Genomic DNA, 25,526 nt, shown 5'->3' on the forward strand with positions numbered 1-25,526 from the left:
AAAAAAAAAAAAAAAAAAATTTCTTAATTAGTACATATGTACAGCATATAATGATTACATTCCTCAGAGGGAGAAGCTACATGTACATAACACATCCATCAGTTTTTGATCACTTCTCCTTCCCCCCTCCATCTCTTGGTCACTTTTGCTTTTGCAAAACAATTATTCCCCTATTTTATATTATCCATTTTTAAAATTTTATGGGAAAAAACATAATTTCATAACAAAATAATAGAATAACAACAGTTAATACATCATATGTTGTTATCTTTAAAGTAGTTGCTCAGAGTAAAAGATAGGGGCATAAAAATTTCTCCAATTGTTATTAGCACAAACCTTTCTTTTTAATGAACTAAGAAACACTAATAGGATAATTGACTCACATTTTCCCCCTAATGTCTTTTCCCTTTTCACCCTTCCTAGTACCCTTTTCCTTTTGAACAATTTCTTCCCATTTCACAGTATCCATTGTACATTTTAGACCTTATTTACTCTTTCAAATTGTCACACCAGGGAGACAATACAATGTTTACATATGTTTCTAGTTTGGATCTAGTTTTAGTCTTTGGCACGTAGACAGCCAATTTTTCCAGCACCATTTATTAAAGAGGCTATCTTTCTTCCAGTGAACAGGTTTGGCCCCTTTGTCAAGGAGCCTGAGTGTGTGTGTATATAGTTGTGTCTCCTTGTTCTAATCTGTTCTACTGGTCCTCAGGTCTGTTTTTTTTGTTTGTTTGTTTTGTTTTTGCCAGTACCATGCTGATTTTATCACATGCATTGTAGTATCATTTCAAGCCAGGGCTTATGATGTCTGCTGACTTGCCTTTGTTTCCCAGTGTGATTTATTTCACTTATGAGTTTGGTCTCAAGTTGCATCCATTTACCTATAAAAGCCTCAAGTTATCCTTCTGTATGGCTGAGTAGTACTCCACTGTATAAAACTACCACATATTTATAATCCATTCCTCTGCTGATGGGCATTTGGGTTGTTTCCAAGACTTAACTATTACAAATTGTGCTGCTATCAACATGGGAGCACATATATCGCTGTGGTATGATGTATTTAATTCCTTTGGGAAGATACCCAGAAGGGGAACATGTGGGTCAAATGGGACCTCTAATCCTAGCTTTTTGAGTATTCTCCATACTGATTTCCACAGTGGTTGCACCAGTCTACACTCCCACCAGCAGTGGAGAAGGGTTGCTTTTTCCCAAGGACTGCCAGCATTTGTTATTGTTTCCCAGGATTGCCTTTCCTATTCTAGGTCTCTTCTGGCTCCAAATGAATTTTAGGAACGTTTTCTCTAGTTCTGTGAGATATGCTAATGGCATTTTCATTGGGACTGCTTTAAATGTGTATAACGATTTTGGGAGTATGTCCATTTTCACAGTGTTGGTTCTTCCTATCCATGAGCAAGGAATATCTTTCCCTTTTTGGATATTTTCTTTGATCTCTTTGTTCCAAGTACTGTAATTTTCAATATACAGATCTTTTACTTCCTTTGGTAGGTTGTCCTAAGTATTTCATTTTTGGATGTTATTGCGAAGGGCGTGGTTTCCCTAACTTACCTCTTAGTGAGTTTGCTGTTTGTGTACAGAAATGCTATGATTTTTGAGTGTTGACTTTGTATCCAGCTGTGCTACTGAACTTGTTATTAAATCTAGCAGTCTTTAGTGGAGTTTTGGGGGGTCTTCTATATAAAGTATCATGTCATCTGCACATAACAATAATTTGAATTCTTCCTTTCCATCATTTTTCCTTTTATTTCTCTCTCCTGTCTAATTGTTCTAGCTAATGTTTCCAGGACTATGTTGAACAAGAATGGAGACAGTAGACCTACTGTTCTTATTCCTGATTTTAGAGTGAAACTTTCAGCTTTTGTCCATTTAGTATGGTGTTGGCTGCTGGTTTGTCATAGATGGCTTTTATCACATTGAGATAAAGACCATCTATTCTGATTTTCTGCAGGGTTTTTATTGTGAATAGGTGTTGGACATTGTCAAAAGCTTTTTCTGCAACTATTGAGATGATCTTATGGATTTTATCCTTGATTCTGTTAATATGGTGTATTACATTTATTGATTTGTGTATGTTGAATAGTCCCTGCATCCCTTGGATGAATCCTACTTCAGCATGAAGTATACTTCAGTATTATACTTCAGTATAATCTTCTTGATGATTTGCTGCATTCTCATTCTTTTTGCCAATATCTTAAGGAGGATTTGTGTGTCTATGTAAATTAGGGAGATAGGCCTGTAGTTCCTTTTCTTCGGTGGGTCATTCTCTGGTTTTGTACCAGGGGAATACTTGCTTCCAGAAATCAGTGTGGCAGTACTGTTTCCCTTTTCACGTTATTAAAGCATTTGAGTAGCAGCAGTATTAGGTCTTTTCTAAATTTCTTGTAGAATTCAGCAGTAAATCTGTCAGGGCCTGAGCTTTTCTTTCTTGGTAGGTTTATAATTACTTTTCCAATTTCATTGACTGATATTGGGTTTTTTAGAATTTTTATATCTTCTTGATTGAAATTTGGTAATTCATATGTATTTAGGTATATGTCCATTTCTTGCACATTTTCCATCTTATTAGAATACAAGTTCTAGAAGTAGGTATAGGCCATCTTCCGGATTCCTGCTGGATCTGTTGTGATTTTACCCTTTTCATTACTAACTGCATAGATTTGAGTCTCCCTTTTTTCATAAAGTTGGCTAAGGGTTTGTCAATTGTGTTTAATCTTTTGAAGAACCAACTCTTCAATTTATTAATTTTTTGTATCATTTATTTAGTCTCCATTGCATTGATTTCTGTTCTGATCTTAATAATTTCCTCCCTTTTACAAGCTTTGGGTTTGACTTCCTCTTCTTTTTCTAGAAGCTTGAGATTCACCATTAATTTTTTCTGTTTTCTTGATATAGGTATTCACAGTATAAATTTACCTTGTAGGACTGCTTTCACTGTGTCCCATAAGTTCTGGTATGTTGTACTGGCATTATCACTTAATTGTAGAAATTGTCTAATTTCTTCTTTAATTTTATCTGTGATCCATTGGTTGTTCAGGAGGGTATTATTTAATTTTCATGTTTATGAAGTTCTAGTTTCTTTTGCCATTGATTTCCAATTTCATTACACTGTGGTCTGATAATATGTATGGGATAATTTCAGTTCCTGTGCATTTACTTAAGCATGTTCTATGAGCTAGTACATGGTCTATTTTGGACAATGTCCCATGTGGAGCTGAGAAGAATGTGTATTCTGATGTTGTGGGCTGGAACGGTCTGTAGACATCTATTAAGTCCATTTGTTCAAAAGTTTAGTTCAGTTCTAATATTTCATTGTTGATATTTGGTCTAGTTGATCTATTCGTGGCTATGGGATATTGAGGTCCCCCATTACAATTGTATTAGCACTTATTTTTCATATCCATTAATATTTGTTTTATATAGGGTGAGGTGGTATTTGTTGCATATAGATTTATGATTGTTATCTCTTACTCTTGGATTGTTCCCTTAACAAGGATGCACTGATCTTCTTTGTCTCTCTTTGTCTTGGCTTGAAGTTCATTTTTTCTGCAAATAAAATAACTACTCTTGCTTTTTTCTTGGTTCCTGTCACATGGAGTATTGTTTTCCATCCTTTGGCTTTCAGTCTATGGATTTCTTTTTGAGTTAAATGTGTTTCTTGTTTTTGTTTTGTTTTTTGTCTTTTTGAGACAGGGTCTCACTACGAAGTTCAGGCTGGCCTTGAGCTCACTTTGTAGCCCAGGCTGGTCTCAAACTTGCAACTATCTTCCTGCCTCAGCCTCCTGAGAGCTGGGATTACAGGCATGCACCACCATGCCTGGCTCCCACAGTCTTGATTATTAAATGCCTTGCTATAGATTTTCTTTTCTTTTTTGGTCATGGCTAATTGGAGTTCCATATGCCTCACTTACTGTAGGTCAAACTGTTTTTGCCTGTTAGGGAAATTTTCTGCCATGATGGCTGTGAACAGGTCTTCCATGTCATTTGCACTATCTCCTGCTTTTTCATTGACTCATATCAATTTTGTTATTCTTTGTGTATTTCAAATTGTTTTTGTCTGTCAGGAAAATTTTCTGCCATGATGTTTGTGAACAGGTCTTCTATGTCATTTGCACTATCTCCTGCTTTTTCATTGACTCACATCAATTTTATGTTATTCTTCTTTGCATCATCTAGCAGCTGCTGGATTGATTTCTCATGCCTCCTTGCTATTTTTAAGAAATCCTTCTTTTCATGATTGCTAACTGCAATCCTGTCTTCTAGATCTGAGATTCTGAGATCCTCATATTGGCTCATTCTGGTGCATGTACTTTCAATGGAAGTTTTAATCCTCTGGATGTCTTTTTAAATGTTTTATGCATTCCGTTTCTTTCCTATGTTGGCCATTCATTGTTTCCATCATTTTCCTAAGCTCCTCTATTTTCAAAGTCTGTATCTGCTGTAGTCATTAAGTATGTCTTTCATTATGGTCACTATCTCTGTAGTTATCTTAGAAATTATTTTTTTCAAAGCAGATTTCATCTGCTTAGTTACTTGTACAGTTACTACTTCAGAAAATTTAGGTGGGTGGCTTTTGCATTTTTCCACTTCCTTGCCCTCTGGGTATGCCTCTGTTGTGCTGGATGTCTGGGATTGCACCTTGTTTAAATGTGTTCTCATTTTGTAGTTTTTTAAAGTTTAATTTGTGGGTTGATACTTGTGAATTGCCTACAGTGAGTAGCTTTATTGCTAGAATTTAGAACCTTTAGCAAATGACTACTTTTCAGAGATGTCTTCCAGGTGTAGCTGGCCTTTGGGTTTTGAGTCTTTTACAGGGTCCTACCTCTTCCATTCATTGGGGATGAGAAGGTGTTTCCTCTTGGCCCAGCCCCTGGTTCTTTGGTACTAGCCTATAGCATTTTTTATGACCCTTAGGCAATCTCAGTCTTGGTATACAAGGAAGAACAACTGGTTAGAACAATTACATCACTTTGGTTAGGATGATACAATCAGCAATAACGATAACATCAAATACCACTTAGAAAATGTCAAAGTGACATAACAATTTCCCAGTTTTAACCATATGAACTAGATTCGTGGTTATATAACAAAATCTAAAATGAACCAGAAAATTGTGTGCGTAAATAAGCCTTTAATACAATACATTTGTATTGCACAATAAATTTTATTTATTGTATAGTATATATTTGTATAGTACAATAAATTTTACCCTCAGAGGAGAAAATTTTTTTAAAGGGGGTTGGGAGAAAAACAGAAGAAAAGAGATTAGAAGCAAGGCTGGAAGACAAACAAGGGTCATGCAAACTTTGGGAAACTGATGCAAACAACAACAGGGAAAGAGAGAAAAATAAAAATAAGAAGGAAACCAAACAACAACAAAAACTAGGTACCAAGCGTGGTGGCACACACTGTAATCCCAGCACCTGGGAGGCTGAGGCAAGAGGACTGCTTTGAGTTCAAGGCCGGCCTGGAATACACAGTGAGTTCAAAGTTAGCTTGAACTACATACTGAGAGCCTGCTCCCCTAAACTAACTAACTAAATAAATCAAAAAACAAAACGGAACCCATGTTCACATTCATGTAAAAACAAGAACATTGAAGAAAAAAAAAAAAGAAGAAGAAAGAAAATAAAGGGAAAAAAAAGATAAAAAATGTTCCCTTCAAGGTGTGTCTCTGTTACTACTGGTAGACAATGTGCACAGAGTCCAGATGCACATCAATCAATTCCAGCAAAGCAGCAGCAGCTCGTCAGTGGGGTGGGGATGATCTCAGGGAGTCTGAACCCCACTGAATTTCAGGCTGGCCTCGGACTTCAAGGCTGGAATCAGACCCCATTAGGCTGCTGGAGTCCCTTCCCCTACTGCAAGCTGCAAGCTTGAACTTAGCTGGGAGCCACTAGTTGGAGCTAGCAGCCACTGGAGTCCCAAGTTCAGTTGGCCTCTCTCCAAGATGGCCCCCTGCCGACTGCCCTTCCTTGTGGAAAGTCAGAATGGGACAACTCACAGCCACTGCAGCACATCGCTATCTGCTGCATCCACTGCTCTGCTCCAGTAGTGTGCTTCTCTGTAGAGGCCTCTGGGGTGGACAGCAGTCACTATGTGTCTGCAGGTTACAGCTACTCCCCCACGTAGTGAGACTGGCTCAGGGAGAAAGTGTTACCTGCCTCCTCATTCTTCAAGTTTCTCTGTTTGCTCTCGCCATGGGCTTCAACTGTCACCTCTGATCCTTACTGGGTCTCAGAGACCCACTTCCCTTCTTCTTCTTTTCCTCACATTGCTATATTCCAGTGTTTGTATGTGAAATGTTGGAGAAGCTCTTTCTCTGCTGCTCACCACTTTGCTGAAAGTTGCTTGTCCATCCATTAATTTTTGATGTTTCATTTTTTCATTTCCTTTTTCCCCATTCCCTCTTTCTTTACTAGTATAACCATTAAATTTTGTTAATCTTTAGATGTACTGTCTAGTTAACAAACACTATGTTAACTATAGTTGAATCTAGTGTTAGTGGAGGTACAGTTGTTGCAGTTAGTAGATATTTACTGTTGGTAAATATTTGGTTTGTCTTAGTGCTTATATTGTTCACAGCTCTCTTTTCTATGGGTAAGGGTTGCCTAAGTGAACAACTTCTGAGACACATATTAATGGTTCTTATGTCAATAGTTTATTTTTGCGGGTCTTGTTGCTGATTCTGTTGCTTCTGCCAGGGAGGCATAGTTGGTACTATTTTTTTTTTTTTTCCAGTACCGGGAACCGAACTCACGACCTTGCGCTTGCCAGGCAGGCGCTGTGCCGCTGAGCTAAATCCCCAGCCCCAACTGGTACTATTAATTGGTTTTCTCTGTATGTCAGTATCTGGATTGCCTTTTGTCATTAACAATACTGCGCCCATTCCCAGAGAACGAAGTGCTGGGCTAATTGCACGGCAGCCTCCACTCCCAAATTAACAGAAGTGGTTGGTTCTCAGGACAGAGGCAAGGCCTACATAGATATATACACCTAGAGTGCAGCCCTGGAAAGGAGATATGGACAAGGTCTCCATTCTAGCAACCAAGTCTTTCCAGTAAAATCAACCTGCAAACCTCAGCACAAGAAGGAAATTTAAAAAGGTGTGATGATGTAAGTCAGTACAAAGGCCATGAATTTAATCAATAGTACAATAAATAAATGAATAAATAAAATTTTATTAAGGAAAAATGAAAAATCTCATGGCCCAGTTAATCACTAAGGCTAAAGTTGTTACACCCCCTTAGGATGCAATCATAAATCTTTCCCACATTACAATTTAACAGAACTTTTTAAGGAGAGTTTAACTTGCCAGTAGTATGAAATATCAACAACAAAATGAAAATATACATGAAAAGAAACAACTGAAGCTCTCTGCAATTAAGAAAATAGATTTGCAGCTGGCTATAGTGGTGCAAACCTGTGATTCCAGCACTTGGGAGGCTGAGGCAGGAGGATCATTGTGAGTCTGGACCAGCCGGGACTATATAGTGAGCTCATAGTGGCCAGCCTGCACTATGTTGTGAGATCCTCTCTCAATAAACCAAAACCAAACAGATTTGATATACTTCTTAGTTGCCTGTTTAGGCAGTTTCTCAGATATACAACTGTGAGCTCTGAAATGACTGCATAGCTGGGGATATACATGCTCAGTGGCACAGCACCTGCCTGGCAAGCATGAGGCTGTGAGTTGGATTCTCAGTACCAAAAATAAATAAATAAATAAAAAAGGATTTCATAATCAGGATAGCAAGAATACCTCATAAGATATTCATGATAAGGATGAAAATCATATTGTATGTACTGGATCAATTAAAGTACAAGAGTATAATGAATAACAAATAGTACTGGTTAATTATTACTAAAGGTTAACAACTGTCTTTCTGAAGCAGTTTGTATGAATCTAAGCTCTCAAGTTTTGGTATTCAGTGTCAGGTCAGTTAGAGCTGGTCAAACTGCAAAGGAGGCTGTCCTGTCTTCTGACATCAACTGTAAGTTTGGATATTGTAAAAATCATACTGAGGTTTGATAATTCACTAGAACCCAAGAACTCAAGGCAAGGTATTATTGCAGGAGAGGCATACAGATTAAAACCACCCAAAGGAAAGAAACAAGAGGTTTAAGTCCAGAACATTTCCAAATAGGCAGTCTCTATGGTCCTCTCCCTGAAGCTGGAGGCCTTACTATTCAATGTGTGGAAACTGAACAAAGCATTGCTAACCAGGGAAGCCTGCCTGAGCCTCATGTCCAAAGTTTTACAGGGGCTCCATTGTGTAAGTATGACAATTGCCTGGGTACTGTCTCAGCTGCAGGGTGGACTGACACCATGTGACCTCAAGCCCTCACTCTGAATCACACTGTTGGTTTTTAGGGCAAGGCTGGCCCCTCCCTCAGACCTTTTGGGGCTAGCTCTTTCCATAAACAAAGAACTACTACATACTTTAGCTTCCAGAGGCTGAGATCAAAGGCCAGATGTATTCTTGGCCAGGATCAAGGTAAAAAAAAAATTTTTTTGGGTGCTACTTGCAATCCAATCCAGGGCCTTTATATTGAGTGCCCAATCCCTGTTTTAAAAATATGAAACACAGTCTTGCTAAATTGATAGGTTGCTCAGGCTGGGCTGAAACTGTGATCCTCCTGCCTACACCTTCCAGAGTGCTGGGGTAACAGGCATGCACCACCATACCCAGCAAGGTTGAATTATCACACATCACTATTCCTGCTTTCCCCTACATCCTTATACAAAATGGACCACCCTAACCTTGACATCTTCTGTTCTCAAAGGACTACCTCCTCAGCTTGTTTTTAATATATTTCTTTCAACCTTGTTTCTGTTCCTTTTCTCCAGTGTGTGTGTTGGCAGGGGCGGGGGGCGGGGGCACTGGGAATTGAAACCAGGGCTCTCACGCTGAGCTACATTCCCTGGCCATTTTTTTAATTTTGGAAAGCTCTTTTGTTTTGAAAGAGAGGATCTTGCTCTAGTTTAGGCTGGCATTATTCTCCTGCTTCAGCTTTCCTATGCTCAGTGAGCACCACCACACCCAGCCAACAGGGTCTTGCTAAATTACCCAAGTGGGCGGAACTTGTAATACTCTCTATCCATCTTCCAGATTGCTGGATTTCTTAAAATATACTCTAAACATGATTTAAAAAGCATTTAAATTCTGTTCTGACTTTCTTTCACTATCTCCACCCAGTGGAACACAACATATCCCTCTTTTTTGTACCTCAGGACGTATTTTTCTCCTTTATAACCTGCAAGCTTTTGGCGGAAGCAAATCATACTTTGTGTGTGTGTAGGTGGTACTGGGACTGAATCCAGGGCCATTACACTGAGCTGCATCCTCACTCCTTTTTTAAATTATTTCTTTTAAATTTTGAGACAGGGTGTTGCTAGGTCAGTAAGTTGCTCCTGATTCCTCTGCCTCCACCTCCTGGACTGCTGGGATCACTGGTGTGCACCAGCATGCTTGGCCCATATTTTCATTTTATGCAAATGCTTTACACAATTGGCTTGGAATTCCTTTTCGCTTTCATTTATATTCTTTAATTTTGTATGGCAAAAGGTATCTATTAGGTAAATGAATACTGAATTGCTTTACTAAGATTTTAAATTAATCAGCTGTCAATAACTTTGTATGTGGTAAGAAATGACTTGCAGAAATACTTAAACATACTGGGCTGGAGCGTACCTTAGTGGGCACTGCTCAGGGGTAGTGTGTATACTTAGCACGAGTGAGGCCCTGAGTTCAGCCCCAGGAGGAAAACAAAAACACTGAACTGGCAGCTAACTTGAATGCAATGTCTCTCTGGGCAATTTTCATTTTGTCATTTGTCCCAATTAAGTTCAAGGTCCTTATACCTCATCTTTCCTGATCTAACTGGGGCGTCTACAGGGATGAACACCAGCTAATCTCCAACTGTACTTTGCTGCCAGCTTGCGCTTGGCAAAATGAGCTCCAGAATAAAGGAAGTGGGACCCTAAACTGAGTTGCATCAAGAAAAAGTGCCCCTCAAAGGAAGGATGGAACAAACCTTGTCAATTTGAAAACACCTGAGGACCTGTTTGGAGCACGTAGGGAGCAGGGCAGGGAACAGAGCCGCACTGCACCTCGGGGGCTGGGCCCTGGGCCCACATTTCCAAATAACTGAACACCTCATTCAAAAGCAACCACTAAAAGCCAGTCTGTGGTGAAATGTGGCCAGTGACAAAATCATATTAAACACATGTAAATATATGAATATTAAAATTGTCATGTAGAAATAAAATCAGAACACTTTATTTTTGTCTTTTTGAGACAGGGTCTCGCTGTGCAGTTCAGGCTGGCCTTGAGCTCACTTTGTAGCCCAGGCTGGTCTCGAACTCCCAACAATCCCCCTGCCTCAGCTTCCTCAGTGCTGGGATTACAGGGGTGCGCCACCACGCCTGGCTTCAGAACATTTTAGAACCTGAGAAATCTTGAAGATCTTCTAATCAGTCTCAGTCTATAAATCAGAAAACCTTGAAATAATCAGTCACTGCACATTAGTATGATTACACATAACTTTAAAATTAACTCTTGTGTAAGAATTGGTCTTTAAACACTTTCACTTTTACATCAAATTAGATACTAACTGCACATATTGTAAAATTAATAAAGCAGATCTTTCCACTTTACAACTCATGTTAAATTTAGTAGTCTCTTCACTGACTCTTTGTACTGAGAAAGGGTGATTTCATTTTCCCCCTCATTCTTAAGACTAACAAGAGACTTCTGGTAATCTTCAACTTCTTTAGTACTCAGCAGCTCTTCTTTATTTACTTGCACTTTGTTCTCAGCAGTGTTAATCCGGAGAAGCGTTTCCAGGGTATTTTTTTCTGAGGAGCTATTTTTCCATATATATTCTTCCATGTCTGCTTCGGTCTTACTTTTTTCCCATTCTTCCGTTTTCTGAAAGAAAAAGAAAGTTCTGATTTCTGGCAAGTGTTCTCAAAGATAAAAGTCCTCTGTCTGTCTACTTGTTTTAGGGAAATACAAGTCTGCGAAATGCAGACAGCCCCTGGTCACCCCTCGCTGCACTCCACGTGACCCCTCAGCCAGCGCAGCTGCCCCTACCCCAGCTGCAGGGCTGCGCAGGCTCTGTGAACACCAGCCAGGCAAGTTCCATCCGCCAGTTCTGTCTACAGAAGTTACAATTTATTTGCCTTGCAAATTTCATTATAAAAACTATTCCGATTACCAGCATATACAGAAAACTTTTGCAGTTCTCTATTTCGTGAACACTAACACATGAACAACTCTGCATAGAAGACCCCCAAAACTTGACCAAAATACTTCTAGGTTTAATAAACAAATTCAGTAGTGTAGCTGGATACGAAGCTAACACTTAAAAATCAATACCCTTCCTGCACATGAATAACAATCTCACTAAGAGAAAAATTAGGGAAACAACACCTTTCACAATAGCATCCCTCTAAAATGAAATACCTGGGAATCGATCTAATGAAGGAAGTAAAAGACCTCTACATTGAAAACTACAGTACTCGGAAGGAGATTGAAGAGGGTATCAGAAAGTGGGAAGATATCCCTTGCCCTTGGGTAGGAAAAACCAACATAGTAAAAATCCTCACATTCCCAAAACTGCTATACAAATTTAATGCAATCCCAATCAAAATACCATTGGTATACCTCACAGAGCTAGAGAAAACATTCCTAAAATTCATCTGGAACCAGAAAAGACCTAGAATAACAAAAACAATTCTGGCAATGAAGGTAAGACAGGGGCATCACAATTTGATGCAAAATTATACTACAGAGCTACTGTGGATAAAAACAGCATGGTACTGGCAAAAACAAAAACAAAAAACAAAAAACTAAAAAACCAGACCTGAGGTTCAGTGGAACAGATTTTCTAATCAGAAACAACTCCAAATACACTCAGCCACCTTATCTTTGAGAAAGGTGCCAAACACCTTCACTGCAAGAAAGACAGCCTCTTTAATAAATGGTGCTGAAAAACTGGCTTTCCATATGCTGAAAACTATGCACTTAACTAAAATTGAAATGGATCAAAGTTCTAAATATTAAAACAGAAACACTAAATCTCCTGGAAGAGAGAACAGGTAGAGCTCTTGAAGATAGGTATTGGCAAAGACTTTGTGAACAAAACCCCAAATCACATAGGAAAGATCACAAAGAATCAATAATTGCAATCTCACCTTATTAAAAAGCTTTTGCAGCAAAACAAATCATAAACACAGTGGGAAAAAAATTTTTGCAAGTTGTTCCTCAGACAAAGAACTAGTCTCTAGAACATATGGAGAAGTGAAAAAAATCAGAGCCCCAAATTTAAAGACCCAGTCCAAAAATGGGCATCTGAAATGAATAGATACCTCTCAGATGAAGACACAGATATGGCAAAATAAACATATGAAAAAATGTTCAACATCACTGATCACTCGAGAGATGCAAATTAAAACAACACTGATATTCCATCAGAATGGCTATCATCTAGAAATCAACCAATAACAAATGCTGGTGGGGGTGTGGGGAAAAAAAGAACACTTTTCCATTGTTGGTGGGAGTACAGACTGGTGTGACCACTGTGGAAATCAGTATGGGGATTCCTCAAAAAACTAGGACCAGAGGTTCCATTTGACCCAGCTATTCTCCTTTTGGGTATCTTCCCAAAAGAATTAAAAGCATCATACCACAGCGATATATACATACCCATGCTTACTGAAGCACAGCTTGTAATAGCTAAATCTTAGAAGCAATCTAAATATCCATGAACTGATGAATGGATAAAAAAGATGTATTTTTTTTATACAGTGGAGTACTACTCACCCTTAAAGAAGGATAAATTTGAGACATTTCTAGCCAAAAAGATAGACTTTGAAATAAATCAGCCATACATGTGTTAATATTACATTGTTTCTCTGGTGTGAAAAACTTAAAACTTAAATAAGGACCCAAATTTAAAAGGAAAGGGAAACTAGGGAGCGGGGAAGGGAAAAGGAAGAAAGAAGAAGAAAGAAATAAGGAGAAAATTCTGGGCATAGTAGCACGTGCCTGTAACCACAGCACTTGGGAGGCTGAAGCAGGAGGATTGCTGTGAGTTTGAGGCCAGCCTAGGCTACAAAGTGAGTTCAAGGCCGGCCTGAACTGCACGGTGAAACCTTGTCTCAAAAAGACAAAAAAATCAAAACGAAACAACAACAAAAAAACCAACTTTGTAAATAAAGAGGTGAAGAGAGGTTAAGGGGGGGAGGGGAATGGAAAAATACAGAGGAATCAAGATACATTATGTGCAGGTACAAGTTTCCTATGATGAATGTGACCATCATGTATATCTAAACTGTACCAACAGACTTAATTAAAATTAAAAATGAATTAACATATCAACATTTTGCATTTCTGAGGTTAAAATAATAAAAGAGTTGAGAGGAAAGCCTATCATTGTCACATGCTTATGCAAATGACAGGGCAGAACAGACATTTTGCCACAGATTGCCTTGGACAGTGGACATGGAACTCCAGGACTTAATAAATATATCCACTGCTGGATTTTGGTCTTGCTTTGGTCCTATTCCTTTCTAGCCCCCATTTGTACTTTTTGGAATGGAAATATCTGTCTTGTGCCAATGTATGTTGAAAGTTTAACTTTCCTTTCATTTGTACAGGAGCACGCAGTTAAGAGTTTGCCATAATCTCAGAGACTTTGGATTTAAGATTTTTCAGCGATGCTGAAATAGTTAGGTCTTTGGCAACTCTTAGAGATTAACTAAATGCTTTTTGCAAAAAGGGATGTGCATGAGTGTTTGGGGGGCTGGGGTGGAATGTTATGGCTTGTATCTAGATGTCCCACCAAAGCCTCATGTGGTCATAGGTGGGGCAGACTTTTCAGAGGTGGCTGGATCTAAACGGTGTGGTGCTGGGATTAAGGATGAGAGATAACTAAATCAGTCCACTGATTGGTTTGACACAGTTCTGCCTAGGATTAAAGGTGTGAGTGTTATACTTGTTGTAGGTCAGGTATCCTGCATATAATTTAGGAACACAAAGAGGACTAATGTGCTCTGTCCAGCCTGCTTGCCAGGGACCATTTCTCCTCTGCAATGCCCCTCTGCCATGTGCCACCCTGCCTCGGAGCCAGACGACTATGGACTAAAACCTCTACAAACTGAGCCAAAATAGACCTTTCCTCCTTCAGTTTTGGGTGTCAGTTATTTTGTCTCAGCAATGAGAAGATGAACTAAAACAATACAGATGTAACATTCTTTGAAAAAGCAAGTAACTGGAGCACTGGTTCACAGAAGGGGTGAATACTACCCACATTCTTTCCAAATTAACACACAATACCCTAAGCCTGAGCTACTACAGCACCATCTACATTCTGAGTAACAACTTTTCAGGGTGGTAACATACAGGTACACTCAGAAGGCTGTCAGAAATACTATCTACTTCTGAACCACACTGAAAGAAGCCCAGCTTGAGCAGAGATCCAAGGCTCCTCAGATCTAAGCATGTGTCAAGCAGCAGACCAGTTCCAAAAGCTGCCACCCTCATACCCTTCTCCCCTTTAGAAGAGCTCACTCAAAATGAGAAAACAGAGTGGCCCCACCAAACAAAACAGGCCCCTGGGGATATCCCCAAGTCAGCAAGCAGAGGGGCTCAGATCAGTGGGGGCTGAGGAAGAGGTTCCCCCAACAGAGACTGGCAAGAAGAAACCCTCCTTTGAATCCTTCAGATGGAGCATCTTTCCTTAAACAGAACAACACTAAACAAAAGAAAATGACACAGAAGCCAGAGTAAGGTATCTGCACTCACCATTCCTTCATGTTTGCCCCACCTTGTTAAACTGAATGTCCGGCTGGAGTTGTGCCCCAGCCCAGGCTTAGCAAGGCCTTGTCCAGGTGGGGATTAACTCCCTGTGCCCTTTTCACCTGGGAGGGAGGTGTAGGTTGAGGGGTGAGACGGAGATTACTTTTCCTGTGCCCCTCTCCTAGGATACTGTTGCAAGTAACTTCTAATTATGCCTGTATCACTTATCTAATGGAGGTATTTTTCTTTTTCTTGTTTGTGATGTTGAGGGTTGAACTCAGGGTATCACTGTAAAATAACTATAATTAATGTGTTAAAGAAAACGGAGGGAACAAAGCAATATGAATTTTAAAATAAAGAACTTCAACATAGAATTGGTTTCTATAACTGGGTGCAGTGGAGTACACACTGTAATCCCAGCACTCTGGGACGCTGGGCAAGACTCCAAATCTGATCCCAGTCTAGGTGATTTATCAAAACCCTGACTCAAAACAAAACAAAACAATCCAGAACAAAACAAAACAAAAAAACCTGGGGATTTAGCTCAGTACAAAAACCCGGGCTCAATCTTCAGAACTTGCAGAATGGAGAAGAGGATATTAAATGATCATCTAGAAAAACATATCTGAAATTAAGCAGTCTGAGTACAGCAGAACTCCGAGAATAAAAACTACATTGTTATATATACACGTATATAGATATCAGAAGTACTTAGTAACAATGATCAAATCTGCACTATGAGATTATAAGTTTTTCTTTTTTTTTGAGACAAGGTCTCATTATGTAGCCTAGGCTCGCCTTGAACTCACAGTAATCCTCCTGCTTCAGCACCCCCACCGCCCAGTGCTGGGATTACAGGCATGCGCCAACACGCCCCACTGACTACGAGACTCAGACTTCTCATACTGTACAATTAACTCCCTCAAGGCCAGCCTGAACTACATAGTGAGATCCTGTTTCTAAAAACAAAAACAAAAAAATAATTACCTTCCTCTAAGGCTTATGGCAATTCTACTTAACAAGTCCAACACTGGAAGGACAACTTTTACGTATACTAAACCAAAGAAAAATTTTAAATTTGCAAAAACATATTTTGGGGAATTTTAAAAAAACTCATAATTTTTTATTACTTCTGACTTTAAAAACCTATGGTGCTAAATTTACAAAAAAAGAAACAATTAGACACCCTGTATTTTTCTGGTGAAAGTCTACAATACTAACTATGAAGTATTTTAACCAAAAAACTCACAAAAACAAAACAAAACAAAAAAACCCCACCAGCTGGGCGTTGTGGTGCACACCTGCAATCCCAGCACTCAGGAGGCTGAGGCAGGAGAATCGTTGAGCGGTGGAGGTCAGCCTGGGCTGTAAAGTGAATTCAAGACTAGCCTGAACTGCATGATGAAGCCCTGTCTCAAAGACAAAAAAAAAGAACAACAAAAAAACCTAATTAGTGTCTGATTAAGACTCTGACTCCAGCTATCAATTTAAAGGAAATATAAACTGGATGTGGTGGCACACACCTGTAATACCAACACTCAAGTACAACTTTGGCAATTTAGTGAGACCGTGTCTCAAAATAAAAAATAAAAAGAGCCGGCGAAGTTGTTCTTGGAAAGACCCAGGTTGAATTATTAGACCCTGCTTCAAAAGGAAATGTAGATTACAGTAGAAATGCTATATACTATGGGAAAAAAAAATAAAAAAAAAAAACAGTAAAAGAAAAGCCTACAGAAAAGAAACAAAACAGAATAAAATGTACTCAATAAATTAACTGCAAGAAAACAGACTGTAACCATTATGGGACATTCTTTCAAAGCACATCTCCTGACGGCCTACCACATGCCTGGGTATAAGAGAAGAAAGTGGACACTCCTAGGATACTGTATGAGTGAGCTTTCCACTGCAGGGGACAGTCCTTGACATGCACAATTCAGAGGAGAGGTTTCTTAGAGGTTTTAGTGCATGGTCAGCCTCAGTGGGAACAAGGCAGAACCCTCACAGCAGAAGGACAAGGTGGAGAAAGGCTGCTACTGTCAAGAAGCAGAGGGGGAAAGGTCCAGCCAGCACGGGGCCAGGATCCAGCCACGCTCCCCACAGTCGTGCCCACAACCCACCCCGACACCTCGAGGTGTGCTTTACTATCTGCCGGGCAGCTCAAGCTGGTCACACTGACAATATTAAACACTGTACTTTAGTTAAACACTAATGTTCCTATCTGCATACCTCAGAAAAAGGTACATTTAGGTTTATTCATACTAAACTCCTGAAATAAGTTCACTGAAGAAAAATCACATTATTCAAACATAATGATATTAGAACAAACACATATGCCAATCATTCTACATGAAGCTACTGTCTAGTAAATACAGTTGTGTTTTCATGATAGAAAAATTCTCTTACAGAAAATCTCAGCAATACACAGAAGAGTGCAATGAACTGCCACGACGAGTGCAAGGCATATCTTACTTCATATATGCCTCTATATAGTGCCTCCTTCCCATGTCCTCATTGAATTATTTTGAAGGAGATATTATGCCATCTAATCTGTAATATATTAGTACTTTTCTTTAAAAATTAAGGATGATTTAAAATCCCTAAGTATTCATTTGGTGGTGCTTTGATTCACAAGAGCCTAACACAGGTGAGTTTTTATCAGTTCAACAACCAGCAGCTGCTGTGTGGAGCTCCCCAGCTCCCGACAGCCAGTTTCCCTGTTAGCTCCAAAGAGAGAACCCAGTTTAATTTTTGTCTCTCTCCTTGCTCCCTGCCCTTGGGTGGCTGGTCAGATAAAGTCTGTAATACTAAAGGTTGTATCTTTGGAACTAGAGACTGGAGAGGGAGACGACATCAACCTACAAAGACAAGGAAGCACAACTCCCCAGAGAGCAACAAAACCTAGAGACAAAGCGTCCTTGCAGGCACCTGCTTCTGCTCAGGGCATTTCTGGCACTGCTTAGTATCCCTGCCCTCTCCTAGCGTGAGTCAGTTTCCAAATACAGAGCGTTCAGGAGAGACTCGGGGACATGAAATGCTCAGAACTGTCAGTATATACACGATAATTTACATCACCTTGGAGAATACACAGAATGCGGGGAAAAAGGCAAAAAGGACAAAACTTGGGAAAATGTACATTTGATGCATCTGGACGTAACATCCAGCAAGCAGATACTTTTACAAATATAATTTTGTAGTTAAAATGGTTCAGTACTGTTTGGAAATAAGGAGTACCTTTTCAAGATATTATACTTAAAAATAATTTTGAAACAGTATTTTTATAGTTATGTGACTTAAAACGGCCTGTTTATCATAATTTTTAAAAACATTTTTCCTTAATTTCAATGCATTTCAGTAAAACGTTCACTGTCACATCAAGGAGCTCTCACACAGGGAGTTAAGACAAAAAGGAAGCTGGGTATGGCAGCACATGACTGTAATTCCAGCACTTGGCAGTCTGAGGCAGGCAGACTGCTAGTTTAAAGACAGACTAGGCTACATAGTGAGACACTGTCATAAACAAACACCAAAAAACAACCAAACAAACAAAAAACCCAAGAAGAAAAAGCCTAAAAGAATAATCACCCAAGGGCCGGGGATATAGCGCAGGACCATCAGTCCCTGACTGGCAAGCGCAAGGTCCTGAGTTCAATTCCCGTACCAAAAAAAAAAAAATGAATAATAACCCAGAAATGAATTTGGACATACTACTCACATGCTGCAATTTTATAAACATTCTAACAGGAAAGGCAGACATTACAAAAAAAGGGGACAAATGTATAAAAGGGTGGTCAAACATACTCTTTATTGCAGTGAAATTTTATTTTAGTGCAAGATATATTGCCTTAATCCTCCTCAAAATACTCCCCCTTGCTTCCAATACACCTGCCCTATCATTCCTACCACTTTCTGAAGCAGTTATAACATACTCTTTTGTGTCTATCTCTAGGAAGTGTGCTCAAAAAGACAGTGAAAGCCACTCAATGGAAGGGCAGCTCATAAGATCCTGCTGTGTCCTCACCCACCGTATTCACTAGATCTGCCTCTTCCCAGAAGTCAAGATGACCATGAATCAATTCACAAAAGTGAAGCAACCAGGGCAGCATCAGAAGGTGACAGGAAGAAATGGGGTAAGTGTGTTCCAAGGGTGGCAGGTATTTTGAGGGTGGTCAATGGCAATGGGTCTTTTACTATAACACAATTTTAAAATGTAAACATTCACCACATTTTTGATCACCTCATAATTCTAATACCCAAAAATAGATGATCAGTACTGGTGATACCTGTTGTATCTTTCTAAATTCATTTTTTAAATGTTATTATGGCTAAACTTTATTTACAATTTTATGTCCTTATAGTTTGCAATTACAATTGTAGTTTCTCAAATCATATCCAACACTGAAGTAGTCAGTAGTTTAAGAGTTACTTTTACTGAAGTGCAGCTGGACTATATTAATTTTAAGGCACAAACAATAGCATATTCAATTATTATGGGCAATTAAAAATACCAGTGTAAGCTGAAATTGACCATCATTTAGGCAGAGATTATATTATAAACACCTATTTTTTTTTTCTGGTACCGGCAATCGAACTCATGACCTTGTGCTTGCCAGGCAGGCACTGTGCTGCTGAGCTAAATCCCCAGCCCCATAAACACCTATTTTAATACTTCTACTATTAAATACATCTATTCCCAATTTAATCTATCAGTACAGATATAACACACATGTACATACAATCTCTTTTTCTCCCTGCCTTCAAGGACAGAACCTGCCTAACAACAACCCTAGATGCAACAATTTTTCATCCATGTGATCTTGTTCTCTTTATTAGTTGACTCAATTAGTCATTTACTCATTCACTTCATAAGGGAAACAGTATTCATAAAGACCTGAAGGTGGAAAGTACTTCGGACACTGAAAGACATGAAGAATGACCAGTAAGAACACAGCAGCATGAGAAGAGCCCGAGGAGCTACTCACTGCACGCCAGGCACTGTCTGAAGTTCTTTAATGAATTAACTCACTGGGCTCTCACATAACCCTATGAGTTAGTGACGTTATCATCTGTGCTGCAGACGAGGAACTTAAGTCATGAGTAATTAAATAATTTGCCCCAAACTACAATGGTGGCAGAACAGGTTTTATTTAGAAATATAGAGACACTGCAAAAAGAGTATTAAAAGAACAAAATAGTAACTTAATTTGAACTTACCATCTTTTTCCCCTTGAAGTATAAATTTAATACAAAGAAAGACATAGTAATTGATGGAATGGTCAGTATATTCTGAAGTAACAAAAGGCAAAGAAATATCTGCTTCACTGAAGACAAACCTGTTACCTCCCATTTACAACTTCCTTTACTTAAGAGATGAATCACAGCACTATTCTATAACTTATGATTACAAGTAATTCATTGCACTATATGAGAGAAAACAAGTTAATCATTAAATTAGAGAGAAGCAAATACTCATGATGGACAAAAAGTGAAAATAATTCCTGGCAATTCTTTTGAACTATCAAAGCTATTTTTTGCATAGTACTGGGAATTGAACCAAAGGCTTAACACTTAGGCAAGTGCCCTATCACTGAGCCACTCCCCCAGCTACTGATGCTAAATTTGAGTATGTGAAGAAATTCCATTTAGATCTATTTTAAAAGACACTTATTAGAGCTGGATGTGGTGGCTCATGCCTGCAATCTCAGCACTCAGGAGGCTGAGGCAGAAGGAATGCTGTGAGCTTGAAGCCAGCCTGGACTACATAATGATTTCAGGGCAGCTGCACTACATAGTAAATCCCTGACTCAAAAAAGCCAAAAAAACAACAACAAAACAACAAAAAGAAGATATCTGCAGAAGGTCATATGCCACATGCTATACTAGATACTGGGAAAATAAAAATGAATGAAATATATAATACTTGAATAAAATCCAACTTTACAAGACCCTTCCTTAACCTAATCACTCCTGGAAGCTTTAAAAATCATCATGAAAAAAAATTAAATTTAGGAAATTTTGTTTTTATCAGTTATGTTACATTATGAGTAGCATCCAGGTTCTATAAATTTAAATATAGCCGTGTATGTGACTGTTTTGTTTTCTCTTTTTTGTGGCAACAGGAACCAAACCGAGGGCCTCCCACATGGTAGGCACTCTACCACTTGGCTACACCCTCAGATTTTTTGTTGTTTTTTGAGACAGGGTCTCGCTTTGTAGCCCAGGCTGGCCTTGAACCTACTACGTAGACCAGGTTGGCCTCAAACTCGTAGCAACCCTCCTGCTTCAGCCTCCCGAGTGCTGGGATTACAGGCGTGTGCCACCCTGCCTCACTCATTCTCAGATTTTAATCATTTTACTCTATTATAAAACAGGGTCTTCCTGTGCTACCCAGGCTGGCCTGGAACTTGTGATCCTCCTGTCTCAGTCTCCCTAGTAGCTAGCGTTATAGGGGTGTGCCACCACACCAAGATGAATTAACTGTAAGGTATATATAGAAATTGAGAATAAATGAATTTGAAACTCTACGAAAAACCTTCATTTTAGTATTATTAGCATATATTTGGACTCGCTCAGCTTTTCTGATGTGGGTGTTCACAGCTATAAACTCTCCCTGGGTTCCTTTAATTGTGTTCCCGTGTGTTTTCCTGGCATTATCTGATTCTACAAATGGTTCCATTTCTTTCTTGATTTTTTCTTTGACCCACTGATGCTCAGGATGTGCTATTTAATGTCCTGCTGGTTTCTGTTTGCAAATGACTTCTAGTTTTACTGCTGTATGAACTGACAGTATACATGAGATCATTTCTGTTCTTCTGTATTTAAGCAGAATTTATGGACTAAAATGTGGTCTATTTTGGAGAAAGTTTTGCTTGCTGCTGAGGATGCGTTTTTTGTTATAGTAGGATAGAACACTCTATAGATACCTATGAAGTCCATTTGTTTGAAGCTCTGGTTCAACTCTGTTATTTCTTTGTTAATTTTGTTTAGTTGATATATTCGTGAAACTGGGGTACTGAGGTTCCTCACTATGACTGTGTTGGTGTTTACTTGATGTTTTGTGTCTAGACTAGAGTTTTACAACACTGGTTATTAAACTGATTATTAAACTGGTTACACCAGCATTTTGGTGCATATATATTCATTTTTATGGCTTCCTGTTGAACTATTCCCTTACTAATACGTAGTGACCTTCTCTGCTTTTTCTGATCAGTTTTAGCTTGAAGTCTACATTGTCTAAGAATAAGACTGCTACCTCTCCTTGTTTTGGCGGGGTCGTGGTGCATGGAATATTGTTTTCCATCTTATGAATGGAAGCTCTGGAGCCATTCTGTTGCCTTGTTTTGTCATGTTCCTCTTTAGTTTTGTGCTGAGGAGGTCGAAAAGAGAGAAGACACTTTGTTGCTGGTATGATGAACTCTTCAGTTACTTTCCACTGTCCTGTGATGTGATTTGTCTACTCAGTTTAATTGGATCAGACCCAGTCACTCTCTTACAGGGAGAGAATTTCTACTGGATAGAACAGTGTCTATATATCCAACCATCAATCATACTTTAGTGCCTCTTACAGACTAAAGTGTCATTAGCAGTTAGTCTGGGATGTGGAGGGAGAAGGGAAGAAGAGAGGAAAGAGAAAGGGAGGGGAAGAGAGTAAGTCAGTGAGAGAAAAGGGAGATAAGATGTTAGTAAGTAAAAAGCAGTACGTCAGTACCACTGAAGTTGAAGTACTGATGTATTATTCAGAGGTAGTTTAATAGCTAGAGTAAAGGGTTAGTGTTGAGGGGGTTTAAGAGGATAATTCTGAAGGTGGGAGAAATGTACTTGCAAGGGGAGAGAAATGTAGAGATTGAGGGAAGTTGTAGAGTTGTCAGTATCTGTCTTGGTCACTGTTCTCTCACTGCTGAGACAGAATGCCTGACACGCAGAATTAAAGAAGGAAAGGTTAATTCAGCTCACAGTCTGTGCAGGTTTCAGTCCACACTTGGCTGGCTCCAAGGCAGAGTGGCACATGGCAGGGGGGCATCAGTTCATGGCGGGGGAAGACAGGAAAACAGTAAGAGCAGAAAGGCAGGAGCAGCAGGAACAAGCCTCTTTCCTTGTCTCATATTGTATGCAGGCTTCCCGCCCCAGGGAAGTGCAGCACTCACACCCATAATCCCAGCACTGGACCGTGGATCAATCCAAAACTCTAGAAGCCCACCCCACGACTGCATGAGGCTTTGGGGGCACATTTAGACACAAACCATAACAGTACCATTAATATATCTGCAGTCAGTTTTCTTTGAATCTTCTAGCCACAATTCTGTTAAGGGTTACCTAATATAGGCATTATCAGTACCACTGAAGTTGAAGTACTGATGTATTATTTTCTTCTATACATATACAGGCTGCTGCTACATATACAGCCTATGAAAGGTGGAGAAGATGTATGGAAGACAAGGGAATACAGAACATGAGGAAGAGCAAAGAAAAAATGGGGAGAAAAGAAGAAGAGAAAAGCTAAAGATCAAGAGAGAAAAGAATAAAGGAAAAAATTTAAAAATAAAAATAGTATAATAATAATATGGATAAGGAAGCAAGAACCAAAGAAAAGAAATACAAATCTAAAGAGTGAACCCAGGAGAAACAAGCAAGGATCCAGCTGCCCCTCCCACACCATACAGTCAGTATCCACACTGCTCCCTTCGGACTGTAGTCAGAGAACTGCTGCCCACAGTTCACAGCGCTTTCAGGCTGTCAAGTTGGCTTTCCCGCTACCTATGGGCTGCTTTACAGCCTCCAGGGGTGGTGAGGGTTATCAGACTCCCTGGACCCACCTCCTGATTGCAAGCTATGATTTGGGTGTGGCCAACAGCAGCCCTTTGTCTCTGTCCCAAGACCTGACCACTTCAATTAATTTGGGAGGAACAGGAAGTAAAGTAGTTTGCCCGGATAACTGGTTCTCCAGCAACCTCCGCTGCCCTTGCTGCTGGGCAAATCCCCGCAGGGTCCTTCTGCCAGTTATGTCAGAAACCCTCTGTCGCAGGCAACTCCATCTTATCCGAGCTCAGCCCTTTATCTACCTGATTTGAAAGCACTGCTCTTCAACCCAGAGTACTTGGTACAGTCCTAACCTTGGCAGAGTCTCCTTTGACCATGCAGTTTGGTGGGTGATGGGCAGGATTTCCACTGCCCTGGATCTTTTTTAGAGTTTGAGGAACTATCTGGGAAGCACCTGCTCTGGACTGGCCACTGATTTTCTCTACCTTCCCGCGTCTCCCGGAATGCGATCCATACTCCCTGTGCTGGGCTTGGTGCTGCCCACAGTTCACAGCATCAGCCTCTCTCTGCCTAGAGCTGGGGGCTTCCCTCTGTCAGGGGGTGGTGGGTGGGGTGGTGTGGGAACACACTGTGCCCTAGTGCTTGGGGGGATAACGGAAGAGAGAGAGCTTGCCTGTTTTTGTGTTGCTGTCTCTCCTTTTCTCTGATTGCAGGGTTTCCCTAGAGCCCCAACAGCAGTTTATTCCCATCCTGGGCTTCCTCTTCTGGGTGGAGGGCGATTCCACAGGGAGATTCCTCAGAGCCAGCCTCTGCAGCACTCATTGTTCCTTCCCTTGGGCTGTCAGAACCACTTCTAAGAAGTCGTGTGTTTGGTGGATGTGGAGGTGTAGGGGAAAGTGCAAACCAGTGGCGGCGCCACTTTTTCAACAACTCAAATATTTGTTTCTATCTAGAAGAGTCCTCTTTCAGGTTAATTTTCCCTACGTGGGTGTGACTGCCTCCCCCACTGCAAAATACTTGTATTAGCTGTTATCTCTCCTTGGAGTTTCTCCAATGCACGTCTTTCTCTTATCAGCCATGTTACGATCCTTTTTCCATTTTTTATGTTGAGACAGGGTCTCACTAAGTTACTGAGTTACTCAGGTTCAAATCTGTGATCCTCTTACCTCAGCATTCCAGAGTATTAGGACTATAAGAGAGCACCACTGTGCCCAGTTTAAGCATAGATTTTAGGAGGCATTTAAAACACCTTTATGTAGAGTTTTGGAAACAAGATAAATCATAAATTGTCAACTTATCTAGATGATTACTCTTTCACAATTGAGAACTTTTACTTAAATAAAAAACCAAATTTAGCCAAGTGTGGGAGCACATGTATAAAACCCAAACTACTTGGAAGACTGATGCAGAAGTATCACAAGTTTGAGGCTAGCTTGGGTAATTTAGCAAGAATCTGTCTCAAAATAAAACAATACAGGCTGGGAATGTAGTTCAGTAGTAGTGTGCTTCCTAGTATAACAAAGGGTCCTGGATTTAATCCCCAGTACTAGAGAGGAGGAAGGTGAAGCACCCCAAATTTTCCAGCAAAAGTCACAAAGTATGGGTTTGAAGGTATTTTAGGCATATTTCAGCATGGTCCTGTGATAGGGTGAATAATCTATTTCAAGATCCTCATTTTTGACAGTAGTAGAAACTATCTATGATATTTCATACATCTTAAGATTATTTGGTGGTCTATAAAATAGTCAGTGAATACTTGCCAGAATTTTTTGGAAGGTTAACATCATCTAAATCACACTAATCACAAATCATTAAACATTCACACACTTACCCAAGATTCATGGTATAATACTGTCAGTAGATACATTGCATAGTCGTAGTTCTGTCTCTTTAAAGGGCATCTTTAAAAGAGAAAGAGGAAGATAGTCACAATTCTAGAAATTCAGT

The 25,526-nt window shown here is 39.7% G+C and overlaps 1 protein-coding gene across 3 annotated transcripts in view; it reads right to left on the reverse strand.

Annotated features, from left to right (window-relative positions):
• Positions 1-10,550: 10,550 nt before the first annotated feature.
• Positions 10,551-25,526, reverse strand: part of Mrps35 (mitochondrial ribosomal protein S35) — a 41,332-nt gene continuing 26,356 nt past the window's right edge. For all 3 annotated transcript variants that reach the window (XM_005407159.1, XM_005407158.1, XM_005407161.1), the window contains exons 7-8: positions 25,411-25,480; positions 10,551-10,952 (exon numbers count right to left, since the gene is read on the reverse strand). In XM_005407159.1, coding sequence (XP_005407216.1) covers positions 10,683-10,952; positions 25,411-25,480 — 340 coding nt within the window. In that variant the 3' untranslated portion in view covers positions 10,551-10,682. The remainder of the gene's footprint in view (positions 10,953-25,410; positions 25,481-25,526) is intronic.

This window comes from Chinchilla lanigera, unplaced genomic scaffold (assembly GCF_000276665.1).
Source record: "Chinchilla lanigera isolate Chin_1 unplaced genomic scaffold, ChiLan1.0 scaffold00104, whole genome shotgun sequence".
NCBI classification, from domain to species: domain Eukaryota; kingdom Metazoa; phylum Chordata; class Mammalia; order Rodentia; family Chinchillidae; genus Chinchilla; species Chinchilla lanigera.